This window comes from Diplotaxodon limnothrissa, linkage group LG7, assembly GCF_057381915.1.
Source record: "Diplotaxodon limnothrissa isolate DT_005_m linkage group LG7, D_limnothrissa_male_GT1.1, whole genome shotgun sequence".
NCBI classification, from domain to species: Eukaryota; Metazoa; Chordata; class Actinopteri; order Cichliformes; family Cichlidae; genus Diplotaxodon; species Diplotaxodon limnothrissa.
In genome coordinates this window covers 64111958-64132564 of record NC_140602.1, presented here as the reverse complement: position 1 = coordinate 64132564, position 20607 = coordinate 64111958, and the positions used below count along the sequence as shown (strand labels likewise).

Below are 20607 nucleotides of genomic sequence, written 5' to 3'. Positions count from 1 at the left end.
AGTTTTGTAGAATCTTTATGTTTTCTTTTGAGGTTGTGATGTTATTTATGTTCTAGTCTTTATTATTTTGTATTGAGTATTATATTAAGTCTTTGTGGTTCTAGTCCACTGTTTCATTGTGAAGTCCGCTCCCTTCTTTCTTCATTGTGTCCCAGTCTCCTCTGCTTCTTATTCTGCGTAAACTCTATCTTGTCTGTGTTTTGTCTTCTGTCTGCATCAAGCTAGTGTATCTTTGTCCAGGGCTCCGTGTATATCTCTTGTCCTTGTCCGTTCTCATGTCTTAATCTGGGTTGCTATATTTGTTTACCTGCATTTCCGTTCCCATTCTCTGTTGCTTCCTGTTTTATTTTGGTTGCCTGTGTCTCGTCTCCAGTATGTTCAGTTTTGCTCTCCTTGTCTCATTAGTCTGTGATTAGTGTCCGCTGTGTTCCCACCTGTGGTCTGTTCCCTCAGTATTCTCTGTGTGTTTATATTGTCTCAGTCTTCCCTTGCCCTTTGCCATGTTCTCCTTCTAGGCTGTGTTTATCTTGCTGTACGCTCCATGTTGTCCATGTTCCCTCGTTTATGCCTATCTCATGAGTTCCTGTTTTCTGCTTGGTCAGATTTATTTTGTATAATGTATTTTATTGTCTTTTGCTCAGCAATAAAGCTGTTTTGAGTTTTGCATTGTTCTTTTGAAGTCCTGCATTTGGGTCCTAACCTGCCTTCTACACAGCCAACGTGACACATCGCTTCAAAGTTGAGATCATTTTAATGGGATACCCACCCATTTTGACTCGCCAAGAATTATATTAGTGGTTCTTGTATCATTGCTAGTTTCTTCCTGTGAGGGAGATATAAAAAAATGCCAGTTCTGCGAGTCTTTACCCATGGTGCAGACTAACAAAGAAAAATTAAAATGCAGACCTGACGATAGTGCTGGAGGAAAAAAATATACAAGACAGTGACAGAGTCATTAGGATTCAACCTCTGGGGATGGACCCCCAGGCCACGGACTGGTCTGTGAGTCGTTTGGTACCGGGCCACAAGAGTTGAGGCTCGGGTGTGAAATTTATGGTTTTCAGGGTTTTTATCATTATTTTTAAATCATTTTTATCATTAACTCGGTTACCCTGGGTCTTTTCCCGTGTGTTATGAATAAATCTTCTTATTTTTGGTACCGGTACTGGTTTTACTTTGTTGTATTTATCCACGACACCTTAAAGGTTGGTCCGTGAAAATATTGTTGGACATAAGCCGGTCAGTGTCACAAAAAAAGTTGGAGACCACTGATCCAGAGGACTCATTATCAGTTTTCTGTGGAATTATTTTACACACTCATTTGTGGTGGACAGAAATTCAAGTAACAACTACAGTATGTGAAAAGCTGACACATAAAACCAAATGAATCCATATGGTTGGACACCAGAAGAGGTTAAGTAACAGGAAATCTGTTTTTTGGTCATCTAGAGTGAGTGAGACATGAACAGGGTAGAGAAAGAAGGGAGAGACTGAGTGATTCTGCGTACAGATGGAGTACAGAGAGGAAACCATTAGTGAGATACTGTTGGACAGAAATCAAGACCTGCTAGTCACACACCCACACATGAACACACAGAGTGCCACACACACACAGACACACACATAATTTATGCAAAGAGAACAGGGGAGATTGAAGACAGCTGAAGGAAAGAACAGAGAATAACAGGGAAAGTAAAGGTTAAAATTAGAGGAATAACTTTCCTTATAGTTTAACACAAATTCCTATCTTTTTTTAAATATCTTTTGATCTTCAGATCTCCTTTAATTGGTTGAGAGACTTTTCAAACTGGCAAAGCATTAGTATAGCATTTGTTCATTAGAGGCAAGTTCATGTAGCTCCTTTCTGCAGGTGTGTGGATGGATCTTTCTGCAACTTTCTAATATTACTCATTAAACAGAAATAAAGGCTGTGATCCAAATCTGTGATATTATATATATATATATATATTTTAATAAAAAGACAGAAAATGTCTTGATGCATCCTTAATCAGCCAGGTAAAGAAATCCAAGAAAGCCGATTGTGTGCATCTGGATGATGCATTTCAACTGGAAGAAACATGTCATTACTCTGACAAGTGATTTGTTCAGTCTCAGCTGACAACATGTTTCCCCATATTTAGCACCACTGACTGTCTGTGAGTTCTGTTTCATTAAACATATTGTTTAACATACTGTTTAGTGATTAGTATGTATAAGTGGTTTGTGGTTGTATGCATCTTCCATCCAGTCAAGTTGCAGTTATGGTACAGTATATTGGGAAGTCATTGATGAGCTTTATTTGGGAAGCACCAAAGAGTAGCATTACCAATGTCATATCTGTTCAAACTCATTACAATTTATTATTCTGTTTGTGACTTATTGTTTTCAATAATGGCAAGCAAAGTGTTCTTGTTGAACATTACAATGTCAATGAAGTTTTAAACTGGACCATTTGGATATATAATGACCTTTCTTTTTTTGAAATTTGGTCACATTTAGTGTAATTCCAGAGTTAGGACCCAGAGCAGTTTTTTTTGTCCTTAGAGTTTGAAGATTTTTTCAATTTAACTCAGTTTTATTTTTATAGTGCCAAAAAACAATTGCCTCAATGTGCTTTATGTTGTAAAACAACAAGTCTACAATAATAAAGAGAAAATCCGAAAAATCAGACAACCCCTCTGTGAGCAAGCACTTGGTGACAGTGGAATGGCAAAACTCCCTTTTAACAGGAAGAAACCTTCGGGAGGACCAGGCTCACAGACGGGTAACTATCTGCCACAACTGTTTGGGTTTGATGGGAGGGAGACAGGACAAAAGAGATGCTGTGGATGAGAGCCTGAGATTAATAATAACTTTTCACTTCAGAACTAAATGATCTAGTAAACAAAAACAGAAAGAAAACACACACACACCAACAGTTTCTCTCAATGACTTCAATTCAACAAAGTCCAGTGTATTAATAATTCAAGTGAATACCTTGTAAAATCCCACATCTAGTTAAACAAAACACAGTTAAAGCAATAATTACAGTTACCTGGGACTTATCAGGTGTTTTTTTTACAGCTCTATAGATATAACTAATGTTTTCAGGATTTGTTTTGTAATTATAAACCTCAGATTATGATCTGAATATTGAATACATCATTAAATTGCTCGACATCCTTAAACCTCCCACAAGATCAAATGAACACACTAGATAAAAACCCTATCTCTAATATACTCAATCAAATGCCCAATAATAAAATGCCTGTAACTGAAGGTTTCTCCAGTCACTTTGAAAGACATTTTAGACAATTTAACTCTATTATTTATAAGAATGATTTCAAAGAGTCCTCCAAAGTATGAATACAACACCTGATGACATTACTCTTGAAGCAAAAGATCCTTGATCCAGAGAACTATCAACCACTATCTCTTATTAATATGGTTAGGTTATTAAAATGAACTAGATAAAATCATACAATTTCTTATTCATCTTGATCTGAAAGGTTTTACCAAAAGTAGATATTCATCCACTAATTCCCAAAAACTTTTCAATTCAATACAGCTTTCAAACAACAATAAACACCATAATTTTATTATTAGACAGAGAAAAAGCATTTGATAGAGTTAAGTAGAAATTACTGTTTCCAACACTTGGAGAAAATTAATTAAATGACTGAATAAAGACACTTTACACTTCACTAAAGACCGCAGCCACCACCAATTAATTGAGTTCACAAAACTTCATTCTACACAATGGGACAGGTAAAGATGTCCTCTCTCGCCACCTCTCTTTGCTGTGTTTATTGAACCACTAGCAGCTACAATAAGACAAAATGGTAAAAGTATCCAAACAATCACTACTCATCACGTCTCTTCTTAACCTAGCTTCCACAACTTTTTCCCATAGCTGCATGGTGAGGCAAATCAACTCTATCCCCCTGTACTTACTATACCTCTGCACATTACTGTTGTTCTGGAAATCTGGAGCCAGTATACTTTATTACCATTCCTCAGTCATCCTCTCATTCTTTAAAACTGTGTTTAAAAAAAACTGGCCAAACAGTCCACTGTACTCTTCTATATACATCTCCATAACTCAACAGGTTTATCACTGTTTATCACTAGCACATTTCCGTTTCTCTCCTTAATCACCTTAACCTGCTGTGCATCACTTGCAGCTAAATCTTTCTGCTTAGCCAATCAGCAAAAGTAATTTTCTCTTTCCCTTGTGTCTATCTCACATACAACAATTCACTAAAAGCCTTTTCCTTTGCAGGCTCTTTCTTTGATGTACCCCAGCCTTCCAGTACTCCTGTTTACTTTCGTCATCTCCCTGACTTACTTTTTACTCTTTGCTATCCTCTGCCTTTGAATACTTTCCTGTACTTCCTGTACTTCCTGTACTTCCTTATTCCACCACCAAGTGTCCTTGTCCTCTTTAGTTTGTCAAAAGGCTAAACCAAATGCCTCAGTACTATCTGATAACTCTCTCTTACCACCCAGAGCTTTTCATAACTCTTCCCTGAACTCTGAGCAACATTCTGCTTTCTCCAACTTCCACCATTTAATCCTTGCCTCTGCCTTCACCCACTTCCTCTTCTTACTCTCCAAAGCCATCCTACTGATTACCGAAAGCCCTCCTGTTACATTCTACCCTGCTACCACCTTGCAGTTTCCGATCTCTTTCAAATTTAATACTGTCTGTCCTTCATTTCTGTTCTATATCAAGCACCTCCTCATCACACTCTCTACCATTACCTGTATTTGACCCCCTTTGCAAAGATTGCAAAGATTTCCATAACAGAACTTAAAGGTAAGGCAACTCTAAAGATACAGTCACCTTTCTCACTCACTATGTGTTAATAGACTTCTCTGCATTGACTCATTCTTGTTATTAATCCCTGGCTCTCTTTCACAGCATGTCTTTTGTCCTGTCTTCAATTCTCTCACCCAGATGGCAGATGGCCACCCCTCCCTGCTGGAGGTTTCTTCCTGTTAAAAGGGTTTTTTTCCTTCCCATTGTTGCCAAAGTGCTTGCTCATAGGGGGTGATATGATTGTTGGGTTCTTCTCTGTATTATTGTAGGGTCTACTTTACAATATAAAGCCCCTTGAAGTGACTGTTGTTGTGATTTGGCACTGTTTAAATATAAAATAAATTGACAATAAGGTATGGTAATTTATTTTCTGACAGCATAAACATCATGATTTGATTGATGATTATATTGTACTTTATTACTTTACCTAAATTACAATTTGAGGAATTACCACAGATAAAACATTTATATAATGCTTTTGGCAACATAATACAAAACTCCAGTTTTACTGTTGCTGCATAGACACAAAACAAACCCTGCTTCACTTGAAAACTTGATGGCTCTCACGCTATAGTTGATTAATACTTCATATTTTATGTTGGAAGTATAACAGTCCAAACCGAATGTGAAAAAGATCACTCATTGTCCTGAATTGGATAACAGATGAATAAGCCAGAGTTAGGACGAGGATTGAGGGATAAATCTGTTTATGGAAAATAATAAATAGCTTAAAAAATCAGTTTACTGCATCTCTCATTCTACCTCTTCCCATCCTCCCTTTAACATTTCTGTCCCCTTCTTCTCTTCTCTCTCACGCCTTCACAAACCGCCTCCGCAGTCAAATTGATTTAAGTCTGCCTCCTAAGGGGGTTATGGCATGGGCATGTGTGCCTTCTGTACAGTTTTCTTGTATGTTTCAATCTGTCTGTAAATTTGGACTCTGGAGAAAGCTCCTCGCCCTCAATTTGCAATTCAGTGCACAGAAAATTGCGCAGAGGTATAATCCGTCAGAGCCACAGCCTGTTCTGCCAAAAAAAAAAGAAAAAAAGAAAAAACAATGTGTCAAAATTATCTGCGTGCTAATGAGAGGAACACAACTCTCCAAGTTGCTGCTGGAGGACTGCAGAGGCTGGAGGACTGACATAGGCAGAGGATGAAGAAAAGATGAAGAAAAAGGGGTCAAAGATAATATTCACCAGGGGTTTACCTTGCATCTGCTTCACTGTAGTATTCTCGAGCCACAATATCCTCAAACAGCTCCCCTCCTGTCACTCTGAGAAATAGAAAGATGGAGGTTAAAATGGCAAATTATATAAATTTTTATTCTTTACTCAGACAGCACAAATGTATACACACACACACACACATGCAGGAGGGGGATGTCCTCATTAGGGGGAAACCCCGGTTGCAGGATTCACTCTGACTGTGTTGCCATGGAGACTGGCTCCAGTGCGGGGGAGTGTAGATCTATCTGTGTGTGCACTAAAGCGGGAGCCGCAAGGAAGGGGGTAGGGGTGCTGTTATGCAATGGGGGAACTGCCTTGGAACCAAGAAGGGGGATGGAGACAGAAGAGAAAAAAGAAGAAGAGAAGAAGGAATGAAGAGATGCAGGTATAAAGAAAGAAATCATGTAAAGCAGTGGCATCACTGAGGAGACAGATGCCATAAGGACTGAAGGAAGGGAGTGGAAAATGAAGCACCATTGGAGAGGAAAGAGGAGGCAGAGGACAAGGGAGGGGAGAAGGGAAAAAAGAAGTAGAGGATGGAAGGAGAAAAACAGGAGAAGTAAAGAAGAAAGGAAGCAACTCACAGGTCAAAGAGGAGATAGTGGAAGCCTTCCTCAGAGATACTGTCATGAAGACGAACTGCAAGAGGGATATCAGACTAATTAGGTCTGTTTTAGGACATTTTTTTATTCAGGCTGCTATAAAGCACATTTATTAAGGCCTTTCGGCACTATTATAGACCAAATGAGCCCATATATTTAAGACATACTGGTAAGAACAAACAATAGATATTGCTTTAGCTTTTTCTATTTCTATTTTTTTAACTGACGAATATTTTTCCACAAGAACTGATATTTCATATTGCTAAACAGCTGATCAGCTGATCAGTCAACACTAGTGCTACTCTGGGTAGCAAAGGACATTGCTTATTCACTGATATGAATTAGGCTGTTAATTTAGGCCAATATAAAATGAGATGCAGATTTAGAGTGTCTTTTGGAGTGTTATAGGTTTATCTTTCAAATGATGTATCATTTCTCTTGCATAGTGTTAAAGCCATATGGCAGCATCTTGTCCATCACAAGGCAACCACACCCTAAAGCACACCCTGCTTTATTTTTTTTATCACAATTAATGTCTGTATAGCCAGTGTATAGAAATGAGATCCCAACCAGAAGTTTGTGAAGTTACATTTTAAATATAAAAAGTTAAACATTGGGGCCTTTCATGCATTCATTATTGACAATTTCTCCATTAAGCAATTCACTAAAGCCTATTTCCCATTTATGATGGCTTATCAATAAGAATCTTAAGCTGACAGATTTAAAAGTGAAATATTTTCAGTGTTTAAATAGTCTAAATAAAAATCTGAAATACATTAAAGAGAGTTGAAATATTTTTAGTTCACCTCTAACAAAAGAATTAGTTTAATATAACTTAATGAGTTAAAAATGCCCCATTTTATGTCAGCATCTCCCTGTATGGTTTGTTTGTTTTTTTAATTTTTAGAAACATACACAGCATTACTGTTTGTCTTGCAAAACTTCAGTGCAAAGACTTTGAAGTTCACATTGCACGTCTTTCTTTGTGCATTGTTAAGAGGATCATTGTGCACTCTTCTGATTTTTCTGATGATAGTCATCAACCCCACAACTCACTTCACTCAGGGTCACAGATGTTAAACAATTAATATTAACAAAGAACAACTTAGTATGACTGTATATATAATTCAATAGTTTAGCTAACTCAGTAAGATTGCTAATGCAAAGGGCTTACATTAACACATTCTGATTAAGCCTCATCACGCCCACTAACATGATGTTGTCAGATACATATACAAAATAGACAGCTGTACAATAGAAATAAGAAAAGCAAAACTAAATTCATAAGTATTGCTCAGTTCCAATGAAGCTTATGCGTAAATTCAGTGAGGAAGATCTGTAATCTCTTATCTCATTTCCCCACACTGTTAAACTCAATTCTGATATCATTACTCTGTCCAATAATATTCTTGCCTGCTGTCTACAAACTACTTATGCTCAATTCCGTGCATTTTACATACTCTCCTGTCTTTGTATTATTCAGACTCTCACTCTTGCCCAATTATTTTCTCATCTGCCTTCTTTGAGCCAATCAGCCTCCGCTTCGCATGATTTGAATCTGTGCTCTTCGTCTATCCTCCTTTCAGACTTTCGTTCGTGCAACCCACCTCTTCCCCAACTCCACCTCAGACACCTGTGTTTTCAATGGGAGAAATGTTTCGTCACTCATCCAAGTGACTTCTTCAGTCTCAGCTGACTGCAGGTTTCCCCAACCTTAAGTTCTCATTAGAATTTGCATATTAATAATCAAGGAACTGACCTCACAGCCCATTGTTCATTCACCGGGGTGGTTTCCGTTATTGTACTGTTTATAAGGTTGGGGGAACGTGCAGTCAGCTGAGACTAAAGAAGTCACTTGGATGAGTTATCTTTAAAAATGTAATAAACAGAAATCTGAAAAAAAGTCTCACCAATGTTGGGATGCTTTAGCAATCTGCAGATCCTGGCTTCCCGCTCCAGTTTCTGATGGTCTACAAGGAAGTAATGCTATGTTAGTTTGCGACAAAACAAGCAAAGCAAGAAAACGCCACTGTGGTCAAAACGAATGGCAAGGAGAAGAAACAGGAGAAAAAGGGGGATGATATGACAGTAAATGAAACAAGAAAATAAAGTAAATAAAACGCGTTGAGAAATGAAGAATGGGGAACAGAATGGGGTGCGAAAACAAGAAAGTAAGCACACAAGAAAGAAAAGGAGGGGAAAAATGAGAAGAGAGGAAACATGGAATGAAAAACAAAAAGAAAACAGGGAGAAAATAGGAAAGGAGAGGACAAAAAACAAGGCAGAAAAAGAAAACGATACCAAAAACAACTGGAGAGGATGTGATATGACAAGAAAAAGCAAGAAGTAAAACAAGAGAAGTGATAGAAGGGGAAACAAGAGAGAAAAGTCGAGTTAAACAATTATAGAAGTGAAGAAAACATCAGTGCAAAGGAGAGGAAAAAACAGGGACAGAAAAGACAGAAGATACAAGGGAAGAAAGAAGAGAGGAAAAAGGGAAAGGAAGAGGAATGGTGAAGAGAGAAGTAGACAGAAAAGAAGGAAGAACCAGCAGCAAAAGCAGAAAAACAACATCAGAGGAAAGAGACTACAGGAGAAACATATCAGGAATGACACTGCAGAAAGAATAGAAAATAAAAATAGGTAGACAAGAAAAAACCAAGACAGGCATAACAAGGGATAAAATAGAGGAGAAAAAATACAGGTAAGGAAATGACCAAAAGGTGAAAAAAGTAACCAAGGAAAGTAGAGAAGGAAACAAGAAGAGCTTTGGTTCAACTGAATGTTTTGCTTGGAGGTTAGTGTAAGAGATCCAAGTAAGTCTCTGTGCTGTAGGCAGCTAGTGTTGCCCTACAGTTCAGACACAAGCATCTGTATCAGTTCTGCACACAGAGGAACAAACAATTTCAGCGGAAACATTCCTGAACCTGAGACAGAACTGGTTGTATTTTTAATAAAGGTTGTGTGAGGCTGACACTCCCACAGTCCCACCGATGAGCTAATTTCTGAACAGCAATAACACCACTGTATTTTTAGCTGCTTTCAGAGGTGTTTTGTATTGTCTTTCCTTTTTTGTCAGTGTTATGTTGGGAAAAGTAAAAAAAAAAAAAAACATAATGCAGCTGTCTCATAGTTGGACTCTCCTTGTAAGTATTTTTTGGGGAAATGATTTTCAAAGCACAGATTAGTTCTCGTGCTGTGGATTATGACTGAGCCTATCATCTGCCTCTCTCCGAGAAACAGACGTGAAGGCTTCACACTCTGGAATCAAACAAGCGCTAAAATATGCTAATGTGAGCCTTTCAAATCTGGGACATACACATGATGATGACATGATGTCTCTGCTTCTTCAAATTCCTGAAAATGCAGAGAGTATTTGATTGCTTTGTTTTTCACTCTCACCTCTGGCCGAGAGCTTTTTGGTATTGATGATTTTGGCTGCATACTCTTGGCCTGTACAAAGTTTGACACAGCGACGCACCACTGAAAAGGCCCCCCTGGGGAAAAAAAAAAGACAGGAAACAGGGGGTGAGAGGCTGCTGTATAAGCTTGGTCAGCATCAATAGGGACATCATAGCTGTCCAGCTGACCTCACTGTCATTCTGGACTCTTTTCTGTCTAATCTAATACAGAGTATTATCCAAAGGTTTTAGGTACTGAAGCAGAAAGGTAGAAAATCAATCACAGCTGTGTTAACCTGATGCCATGTCTTTGTACTGTATGAAGAAACCAGAAAATCCATGCAGACACAGGAAGGACGTGCAAACTTACAGAAAGGCCTCAGATGGTAGATTTGAATCCTGGACATTCTTGCTGTTAGGCAAGCATACAAACCACCCATCATTTCCGACATAACCATGTATCTCAGTGAGCACTATTACCTAACCTATTCCTAAATCCAACCACAGCCACATAAAAGCATTATTTAAGACATAAACGTTGTGTCCAAGAGAAACAGTGCAAAGATGCCTTTTCCTGCAGTAGTAACTCACTTTTAATTACTAATTTTAATTTGATGTCAGATTAGTTTAAGCACTTTTTTAATCCAAGAAATGTATCTATTAGATAGAGTGAAATTAGTTATACAATCAAACCCTATACAATGTAGCCTTTGTTGCAGCTCTATTTGTTTATCTATTCCATCCATCCATCCATCCATCCATCTTCATCCGCTTTATCCGGGGCCAGGTCGCGGGGGCAGCAGCCTAAGCAAAGAGGCCCAGACCTCCCTCTCCCCAGCCACCTCCTCCAGCTTATCCGGGGGAATACCAAGGCGTTCCCAGGCCAGCCGAGAGATATAATCTCTCCAGCGTGTCCTGGGTCTGCCCCGGGGCCTCCTCCCGGTGGGACATGCCTGGAACACCTCACCCAAGAGGCGCCCAGGGGGCATCCTTGTCAGATGCCCGAACCACCTCAGCTGGCTCCTTTCGATGTGGAGCAGCAGCTGCTCTACTCTGAGCCCCTCCCGGATGGCCGAACTTCTCACCCTATCTCTAAGGGAGAGGCCAGCCACCCTTCGGAGGAAGCTCATTTCTGCCACTTGTATCCGCGATCTCGTTCTTTCGGTCACTACCCACAGCTCGTGGCCATAGGTGAGGGTAGGGACGTAGATCGACCGGTAAATTGAGAGCTTCGCTTTTACACTCAGCTCCCTCTTCACCACGACGGACCGGTGCAGCGTCCGCATTACTGCAGCTGCAGCCCCAATCCGTCTGTCGATCTCCGGCTCCCTTCTCCCATCACTCGCGAACAAGACCCCGAGATACTTGAACTCCTCCACTTGGGGCAGGAACTCATCCCCGACCCGGAGTGGGCACTCCACCCTTTTCCGGCTGAGAACCATGGCCTCAGATTTGGAGGTGCTGATCCTCATTCCCGCTGCTTCACACTCGGCTGCGAACCGTTCCAGTGCGAGCTGGAGGCCTTCACCCGATGAAGCCAACAGAACCACATCATCTGCAAAAATCAGAGATGAGATTCTGAGGCCACCAAAGCGAAAGCCCTCCGCCACTTGGCTGCGCCTAGAAATCCTGTCCATAAAAATTATGAACAGAACCGGAGACAAAGGGCAGCCCTGGCGGAGCCCATCACCCACCGGGAATGAGTCCGACTTATTGCCGGCAATGCGAACCAAGCTCTTGCAACGGTTGTATAGGGACCGAATGGCCCGTAGCAATGGGCCAGACACCCCATATTCCCGCAACACCTCCCACAGGACACCCCGAGGGACACGGTCGAATGCCTTCTCCAAGTCCACAAAACACATGTAGACTGGTTGGGCAAACTCCCATGCACCCTCAAGTATCCTGGAGAGGATAAAGAGCTGGTCCAGTGTTCCGCGACCAGGACGAAAACCGCATTGTTCCTCCTGTATCCGAGGTTCGACTAGCGGACGAACTCTCCTTTCCAGCACCCTGGCATAGACTTTCCCAGGGAGGCTGAGGAGTGTGATCCCCCTGTAGTTGGAACACACCCTCCGGTCCCCTTTCTTAAAGATGGGGACCACCACCCCGGTCTGCCAGTCCACAGGTACTGCCCCTGATCTCCACGCAACATTGCAGAGGCGTGTCAACCAGGACAGCCCTACAACGTCCAGAGCCTTCAGGAACTCGGGGCGGACCTCATCAACACCAGGGGCTATTCTTTTCCAAAAACAAATTGTGAATATGTTGAGAAGAGAATAAATTAAAATCACAAGCCTAAATTTTATTTAGGTCTCATATTTTGATCACATTCGGTTGGGTGTCCTGGTCAATGGTCAACCACAAATCATTAAAAACATCACTATCTCCTCACACAGGGAGTATAGTAATGGACTGGTTCTTATATAAAGCGCTTTTCTACTCATCTGAGCACTCAAAGCGCTTTACACAACTTGTGCATTCACCCATTCACACAAGCACATTTTTTTAAAGTGCTTTATAGCTAACATTCACACGCATTCGCACTCCGATGGATGCATCGGAGAGCAATTTGGGGTTAGTATCTTGCCCAAGGATATTTGGCATGCAGACTAGGGGAAGCCAAGAATCAAACCACCAACCTTCCGATCAGTAGATGATCTCCTCTACCACCTGAGCTACAGCCACCCCAAGAGTATATTTCATGTTTTCTCTTAACTATTCTAGATTAGTTCCTCTCTTACCCAATTAAGTGCTTCAAATTTATATTACTTAGATTTTTCTGTAATTAGCAGGTAATGGATCTGACTGCGGAACCAAGGGACACGGTACTATTATTTAGTATCTACTGTGGATAACAACATAGGCCCTCTCTGAAGTATACTCTCCTTTATTGCTTTATTTGCTAAACAGGAGCATAATAAATTACAATAAGAGCACAGTGCTGTAAAAATATTTTAACTTATAGTGACTGACAACATAAACTGATCAGGTAAGTGTTTAGTGAGGGCCTAAATATAGTAAGCAGTTTTCGTATAGACTTCTATATAACATAGGTTCTTTTTGCAAACAGAGGAGCCTCCTTCCCTGCTGGCCATTGGAAACAATGGAGATTTATGACATTTTCACACCGGCTTCACTTTTCAGACCCAGAAGACGTGTCCGTTTTTTATACTTTACACATTCTATCATCAGATCACATAACATCCAGTGTGGAAATTAAGCCTAGGCTTAGGATAGCCTGGCTGATTAAGGCAAGTTCTAATATGGTCTACTACAATGACACTGGCATGAAATATCATTATGTTCAGGATTGATAGGCTTCTTTTTCAGTGTTGGTGCTACTCCAGCACCATCACTCAAAATGTGTTCTTCTTCTTTCGGCTACTCCCTTTAATGGTCAGCACAGCAGATCATTTTCCGCCATCATCCACTCGTCCTTGCATTCTCTTCTGTTACATCTACCTTCTGGATGTCTTCCACATTCATAATTCTCTTTGGTCCTCTTTTCCATCTACATTCACTATCTCTACATCTTCGTCTTCACTGTTACCTGTCACCTGTATTCCTTTTTGATTCTATTGACTTTCATTCCTCTTCTTTCCAGTGCATATCTCCACCTCTCCATGCTCTTTTCTACCTACATATTCCAAAGATCACTCACTGTCCTCATACATGTCTTACACCATCCTCACACACATCTCTGCCACTTCAGACTTCTTCATACTGCTACTCATTCATTGTCACCTCTCTCTTCTTAACCTAGCCTCAACAACTCTTAAAAAGTAAGGGCTCTTATATTGTCTGTCTGTCTGTCTGTCTGTCTGTCACTGCACTGTCAAACAGACAGACAGACAGACCAAAAGGGCTCAGCAGAATACTTTATTAATCCCTAAGGAAATAATGTATAATGAAGGCAAATGTACTTCTCATTGTTTTTGACATTTTACCTTCTCATAAGTTAACCCTTTGTTTTTAAAGATTGTATTAGCCTTCATTTGATGGCAAAGCTGACGATTGACAGGAAAGGAGTGACAAAGTGCAAATGGCCACAGGTTAGACTCGAACCCCGTCCACTGTTCTCTGACCATCTAGCATATGGTTGTCTGCTCACCCACAGAGCTACTAACCGTACTACCCACTGTTTTAGACGTAAAACACCTTTTAGTGAAGCTAAAACATGATCTACACCATTGAGAATCTAGACATATTCCCAAATGGAACAACAGTGTATCTTGTGGTTACAGCATTTATACACAATAACTTTGGGTTTGTTTCTATTATTATTTACAGTCGTGTCTCCTTTACAACTTGAATAATTCCAGTAATTTCAGCGGCATCAAACAGGAAAGAAAAGCCATCAATTTGAAGTACCCTAAGTGTGTGCATTTTAGAGTTTTTGGGGGCCACATTTGCTCTTCAAACTCAATAGAGACCAACAGAAATAACCTCCTCTGTCATTTCTCAGAGCTAATTTTATCTCACCTCAGTATTGTTATGCAATGAAACACTCACACTCCCCTCAGAGCCCATGCATCTCACAAGCTCTCCAACATGAATATATTATGGGGACACAGGGTGACTAAGCATGACACTTGCTGACATCCCGCTGGTTGGTGGGAAAGGCAGCAGAGCTTAAACATGACAGGTTATCTGCAGGGCAGGTGGGAATCAGCTGGAGTGCTGGATCTGGGTCTAAAACCTGGATTAATGTGAGTGTAAGGTCTCTTACCTAATCTGCTATCTTTTCCCTTTTGTCATATAATAAAAATGGATGTCATATAGCCAGATAGAAAACTTTTAGTAGTAAGTCTATTCCTTCATATAATAATAACATAATGGCAATCTTCCTGGAAATTCCATGTGGTAATCAAGAATCTGACATGGGGTTAACAATTTTGGTCATTAATAATGCTAATTTCTACAGTGTTTGGATACTGGAGTCTACAGTTTGTTTACACATGAAGCAAGCTGCTAATTTGCCAAAACTAAAGTCCATTTCCAATAAATGCAGCTCTAAAAATTATTGGCATCTTGTAATCTACAAATATGCAAAATTAGCCATTCATAGTCACTCATGTTGGGTTGTTTGGCCACAGTAGATGCATTTGGCATAGAACAAAACCAGCTTTTCAGGAGAAGAACTTGATAGTCATTGAGAAACACGGTAATGTAAATGTTACTGGCTTGGAATTCTTTGAATTACTGCATATACATTAGGGGCATCACAATGGCCTGACAATTAAAGTTAAACATGGAATCACAGACTGTATGTATCAGATGAATTTAAGTAAAAATTTAATTATAGTAAAAATAAAAAATTGAAATAATATTTAATTAGTGCTAAAAAATTTCTTACACTATTAAAGCATTAGTGTATGACTGAACCACTTTTTTCAATTCAACTTTATTTATATACCACCAAATCACAGCAGCAGTCATCTCAAGGCACTTGATAATGTGAGGTAAAGACCCTACACTAATACAGGGAAAACCTCAATAATCAGATGACCCCCTTTGACCAAACAATTGGTGACAGTGGTTGGTGACAGTGGTTAATAGAGCAGAGATTAATAATAACTAATGACTAAATGCAGAGTGGTGTGTAAACACACAGTGAATGAAGAAAGTGAGTGAACAAGAAACCCTCAATGCATCATGGGAAGCGTCCAGCAGCCTAGACCTATTCATGCATAAGTATGGGAGGATTCAGGGTCACCTGATCTAGTCCTGACTATAAATTTGATCAAAAATAAGTTTTAATAAGTTATAATAAGTTTTAGGTCTAATTTTAAAACTGTCTCCCAAATCCAAACTGGGAACTGGTTCCACACAAGAAGGGCCTAAAAGCTCAAGGCCTCTCATTCTACTTTTAAATACCCTGGGAACCATGTGTAAGCCAGCAGTCTTTGGGGGATGTGCTATATTTGGATAAGATGGAGCCTGATTATTCAAGACCTCATACGCGAGGAGAAGAATTTTAAGCCAATATGGCAGAAATATGCTCTCTCTTTTGTAGCCTCATTTATCTTCCCCACAAAGTTCAAATCATCTCAAACTGGTTTCTTCAAGATAACAATGAGTTCACTGTACTCAAATGATCTCCATAGTCACCAGATCTCAATCCAGTATAGCACTTTTTGGGAAGTGGAGAAATGGGGGATTAGCATCATGGACGTGCAGCTGGCAAATCTGTAACAGCTGTCTGATGTGTCATTGCTGGTTTTTGTATTTCTTAAGGACATGATTTTCAGACACTGTTCATCTGCTGTAGGTAGTGTTTTTAACCCTGCCACTTTTCTTACTCCATACCTACTTACTCTGCTGTGATATTTTCCATAGATTCAACTAAAGAAACTTGAACTATGCTTTTGCAACAGGCTCCTAGCAATAAAGTGCCTAAGATTCCATTTAAAATTGGTTCTTTGTTTAAGTTTCTGTTATGTAGATGACACTCTGGTTAATCTTGTCTGCCTTTTTATACTTGAATTCATAATGTATTAGTGTCAAGTGGTTTCACAAACAAAAGAATCATTTTCTGAAAAGGATCAGGTACAAGGACTGAACTAAAATTCGGTAAAAAAGCAGCCAATGTCCAAAAGAAAAAGTCTGAAAGAGCTTCAAAATATGTAGAGAACTAGTGCTTCCGAGGCTGGCTCCTTTCAAGCTAAATATAAAGACATAAGGGATGACTCGTGACTGTACCGTATAGTCCTAACATTGGTGAGTTTTAATTACAGCATAATAATGCATTATATCCAAGGGTTCAAATGTGCCTGTGTCTGAATTTAGGGTTATCCAACCTCCAAAATCACATTTTAGCCATGGTTATATTTTATAGTTGTTAAAGGCTTCAAAAGAAATGCTGGATAATATTTAAGTACATCAGAACTGTACTTAACTGCAAAACACCTAAAAATAATTAGCACTGAAAATCAAATTCATTGTTAGCTTTAATCCAATATGCTACTTAGAAATAAGCCTTATGTCACTGACTGCATTCAATACTTTTACTCTAAATACATATTTGTCTGGTCATTGAGTATTCAATGCAGTACCTTTACTTATACCAGAGTTGGGGTTGATTGGGTGACCAAGGTCACTTGGTGTGAGTCAGGGAATACTCATCAGCAAATCTTGTTTTTACATCTGCATCGCACATTCAAAACCAAATTCATAAACCTGGAACACAGCAGACATGACAACACAAGCAAAATAAAGCCTCTATTATCAGCAAGGGCAGCTGCTGTTGGTGTGACTATTGTCTTTAAGTTATCACTTCACGCACACACACACACACACACACACACACACACACACACACACAAAAGATCACCAAAAAACAACTGAACTTAAAATAAACATAAAATGCTCATACTGTAACCAACCACAGCAATCACAATAAGCTTTTTTTCTCACTGTGCCTGGCTATTGAATAAATGTTCCTGTGAGGCAAACATTGCAGAGAGATCCTTTCTACCCACGCACAACCTGACAGAGACATTGAGTCCACTTTGCCTCTACCCACTGGGGCACCCATAGCCTCTTCAGTTTCAATTTGTCTGCATCCTATTAAGGGCCACACATCCTCACTCCCTCATCTTTTTTCCTTATTAATCACAAGACACACCTCATTAGATTTGCAGTAGATCAAGGGCAGTAGCAGCATTATTCTTTGACATCTCTGTTGAGCTTTCTGCCACTGTGATTAAAGACAGCTGATGATGATTCCAATCTGTCCCTCATATTAGACCGCTTTGTCCCTAATTAGCCTGGGGCGGGGGTGCCCTTAAAGTATTTCTTCACACAGAATCTGACAATCTTAAACACCATCACTGGTTGGCTCATGCATTTCAAGAAGTCCACAAAATACGCCCTGCACTGAGGATTTAGGATTAGAGCTAATTTTAGTTGCTCCAGACCAGCGTGCGTTTGTTTTGGAAGGATGGAGCTGCAATCATCACCGCAGATGTGCAGACCTTGATTCCTCATGCTCTGTACGGTTACAGGACGGGGTCAGGCTGCATGCAGGAGACTCTGGATAATTAATATAACAGCGGCTTACTTGCCAAGCTCCTCGTACAGCTGGTATTCATCTGTAAAACGTGTGCAAGTAGTCGTTGCCATGATGTTTCCTCCTCGGACCGGTGTGCGGGTGCCGTCTCACAAATGTACGGTGTGTCTCTATCTGCACACAGGAGGACCTCGATCTCAAGTCTCCGCCCACCTTAGACCTCCGGACGGCGGAGTGCTTCAATTGCAGGCCGGTACACACACGCACGCTCCCGGCTCGGATGTCAGTGGGCTCTCCGCTCTGCCAAGCAATGAGGACGCACTCTTTAAATACCACACGAAACAGTAATGTGAGCTCACTATATGACGTGTCTCTCCGGAGAGAGAGAGAAAAAAGGAAAAGAAAGAAAGAAAAAGAAAAATCAAAAGCCGATAGTGAGCTGACCCAAGAGTGCGGAGGAGCGCAAAATTTGATTACACTTAATACATCATAAAGCGAAGAGAAGCCTGCAGCATACAATGACATTACTGCACTTGGAACTCAGTAAGGGCGCAGTGTGGATCTATTTTTGGGATTCGGTGAGGAGTCCCTCAGTTTATCACAAAACCTAAGAAAGTAATAATCAATAAACATAATAATTTTATTACAATTTTGTAAAGGGATTATGGGCGTGTTCAGAGATGGGGCATGGGGAACCCCCCGCAAAAGATGCATTTATGAGTAGAAATTAGTATGTCCGTGTTATATGGCTTTCTGCTTCTGCCTCAAAGTCCAAACATTGCACTTTCTACTCCATACCGTTTATTTCAGAGGTGTTTTTTTAATTAAATGAAAACTTTTACAAGGTTGCATAAGTCTTACTGTTGTTATACATTCCGACCATATTTGCATAATTATTTTTAATTGCTATCTTGAAAGACAATTTCCAGCTAATGTTTCTATATTTGTCCTCTTCTGCCAAATTTAAATCACATCAAGTATGGTAGTAACATGAATTCTGTACAAATGTTGAGCTAAGAAAGACTAGATTCAACACTGACTGGCTGCGTAATCATGTGGTGGTGGAGGAGATGGTAGCGGTTGCGAGGAATTGTTTTTTTTTTTTATTCTCATGTCAAATATGCTAATGAAGCTAGAGCTTCATAGCTTGTATAATATGTAAGATTAACACATAAGGCTCTCTGATATACACAGGAAGAGTAGTAGTGAAACAACCAGAGGAATGTTAAATTAAAACTCAGGGACAGACAAAATAATCATTTGTGGGTGGGTACAGAGGACTACTCTCAACTTTACTCTTAAAGCAACCAATGGAAATACTGTTGACACTATTTATATCAATTATACTGCCATAAGTGAAACAAGAAAGCCCAAAATATCAAATGGTGTCTTTAAAAAATGGGGAGAGGAAAAATTCACTAAACTAGCTGTGGTCTGGGTTCATTAGGCAGATCAAGTATCGACTCTTGCCTTAAGCTGAGAAAATACTATTAAGGCTTATTACATTTTGCTTTGTAGGTTTCATATTCTATTCTTCTCTTCAAGATATTATAACCGTATTATTTCCATTTACACAGTAAAAAGACAGATAACTGAAAATGAGTGTGATGTATATGATACTTACGGATTATCCAGCTGTATACAAGATGATGTATGAAAGTATATGGAGCCAATGCATTAAAACAACACTGACGTTTCCTGAGTAATTAGGAACTAATGTATGTATGTATATATATATATATATATATATATATATATATATATATATATATATATATATATATAGAGAGAGAGAGAGAGAGAGAGAGAGAGAGAGAGAGAGAGAGAGAGAGAGAGATAGATAGATAGATAGATAGATAGATAGTTTTCTTTATTAATTGGTGTTAAATAAAAAAAATGATTGACTAAATCATTATTAATGCAAGGTTCATAGAATGTATTCATGCATAAATTATAGCTTGCTACCAATTAAGTCCATTATTTAACACTTTATTGAAACGGAAATATCACTCAAAATTGCTTAATAATGTTTTATTAATACATTACTAGTAAATAAAGCCTCAATAATTGATTGATTAACCTATAGTAGCATTCTTATATATGAGTTTGCATTGGGATAGGCATTGTTAATCCCTTTATCCATATTCATAAAGGCTTATTAAGATAATCTAATAACACAAAAATAAGAAAATGTAAGAAAACGTAACAAGGAACTAAAACAGAAAACCTAAACTGAGAAACAGTGGGAACCAGGAACTGGGAACATGGAACCTTAGAACCATGAGAGTAGAGGAGCAGGAGACAAGGGAAGACTGAGACAATGGTCGTGTCCAAATTCATGGGCTGCATCCTCCTGAGGACCCAGCCTTCGCGGTCTACGTGGGCCGGGTCCTCAGAAGGTCGGGTAGGCCGGAAGTAAACGGCTGGGGAAATTGGACGGTCTAGCCTTCTGATTAGCGTCACCGCTGTCTCAGTGGAGTTTAATAAACTCGGCCGTCTGCTCAATGCTATCTAAAATATAACGGGACACTGGCATAAATTCTCGACCGTCTCATACTTCTGT

The 20607-nt window shown here is 39.6% G+C and overlaps 1 protein-coding gene across 1 annotated transcript in view; it reads right to left on the bottom strand.

The window, feature by feature from the left end:
• The window catches only part of camk2b2 (calcium/calmodulin-dependent protein kinase (CaM kinase) II beta 2), a 70027-nt gene extending 51818 nt beyond the window's left edge, over positions 1–18209 (bottom strand). Inside the window, exons 1-5 of the mRNA XM_085360128.1 lie at positions 18096–18209; positions 10032–10126; positions 8540–8599; positions 6612–6666; positions 6009–6074 (exon numbers count right to left, since the gene is read on the bottom strand). Of these exons, the coding sequence (XP_085216254.1) occupies positions 6009–6074; positions 6612–6666; positions 8540–8599; positions 10032–10126; positions 18096–18157 (338 nt within the window). The 5' untranslated portion in view covers positions 18158–18209. The remainder of the gene's footprint in view (positions 1–6008; positions 6075–6611; positions 6667–8539; positions 8600–10031; positions 10127–18095) is intronic.
• Between the last annotated feature and the right edge of the window lie 2398 nt (positions 18210–20607).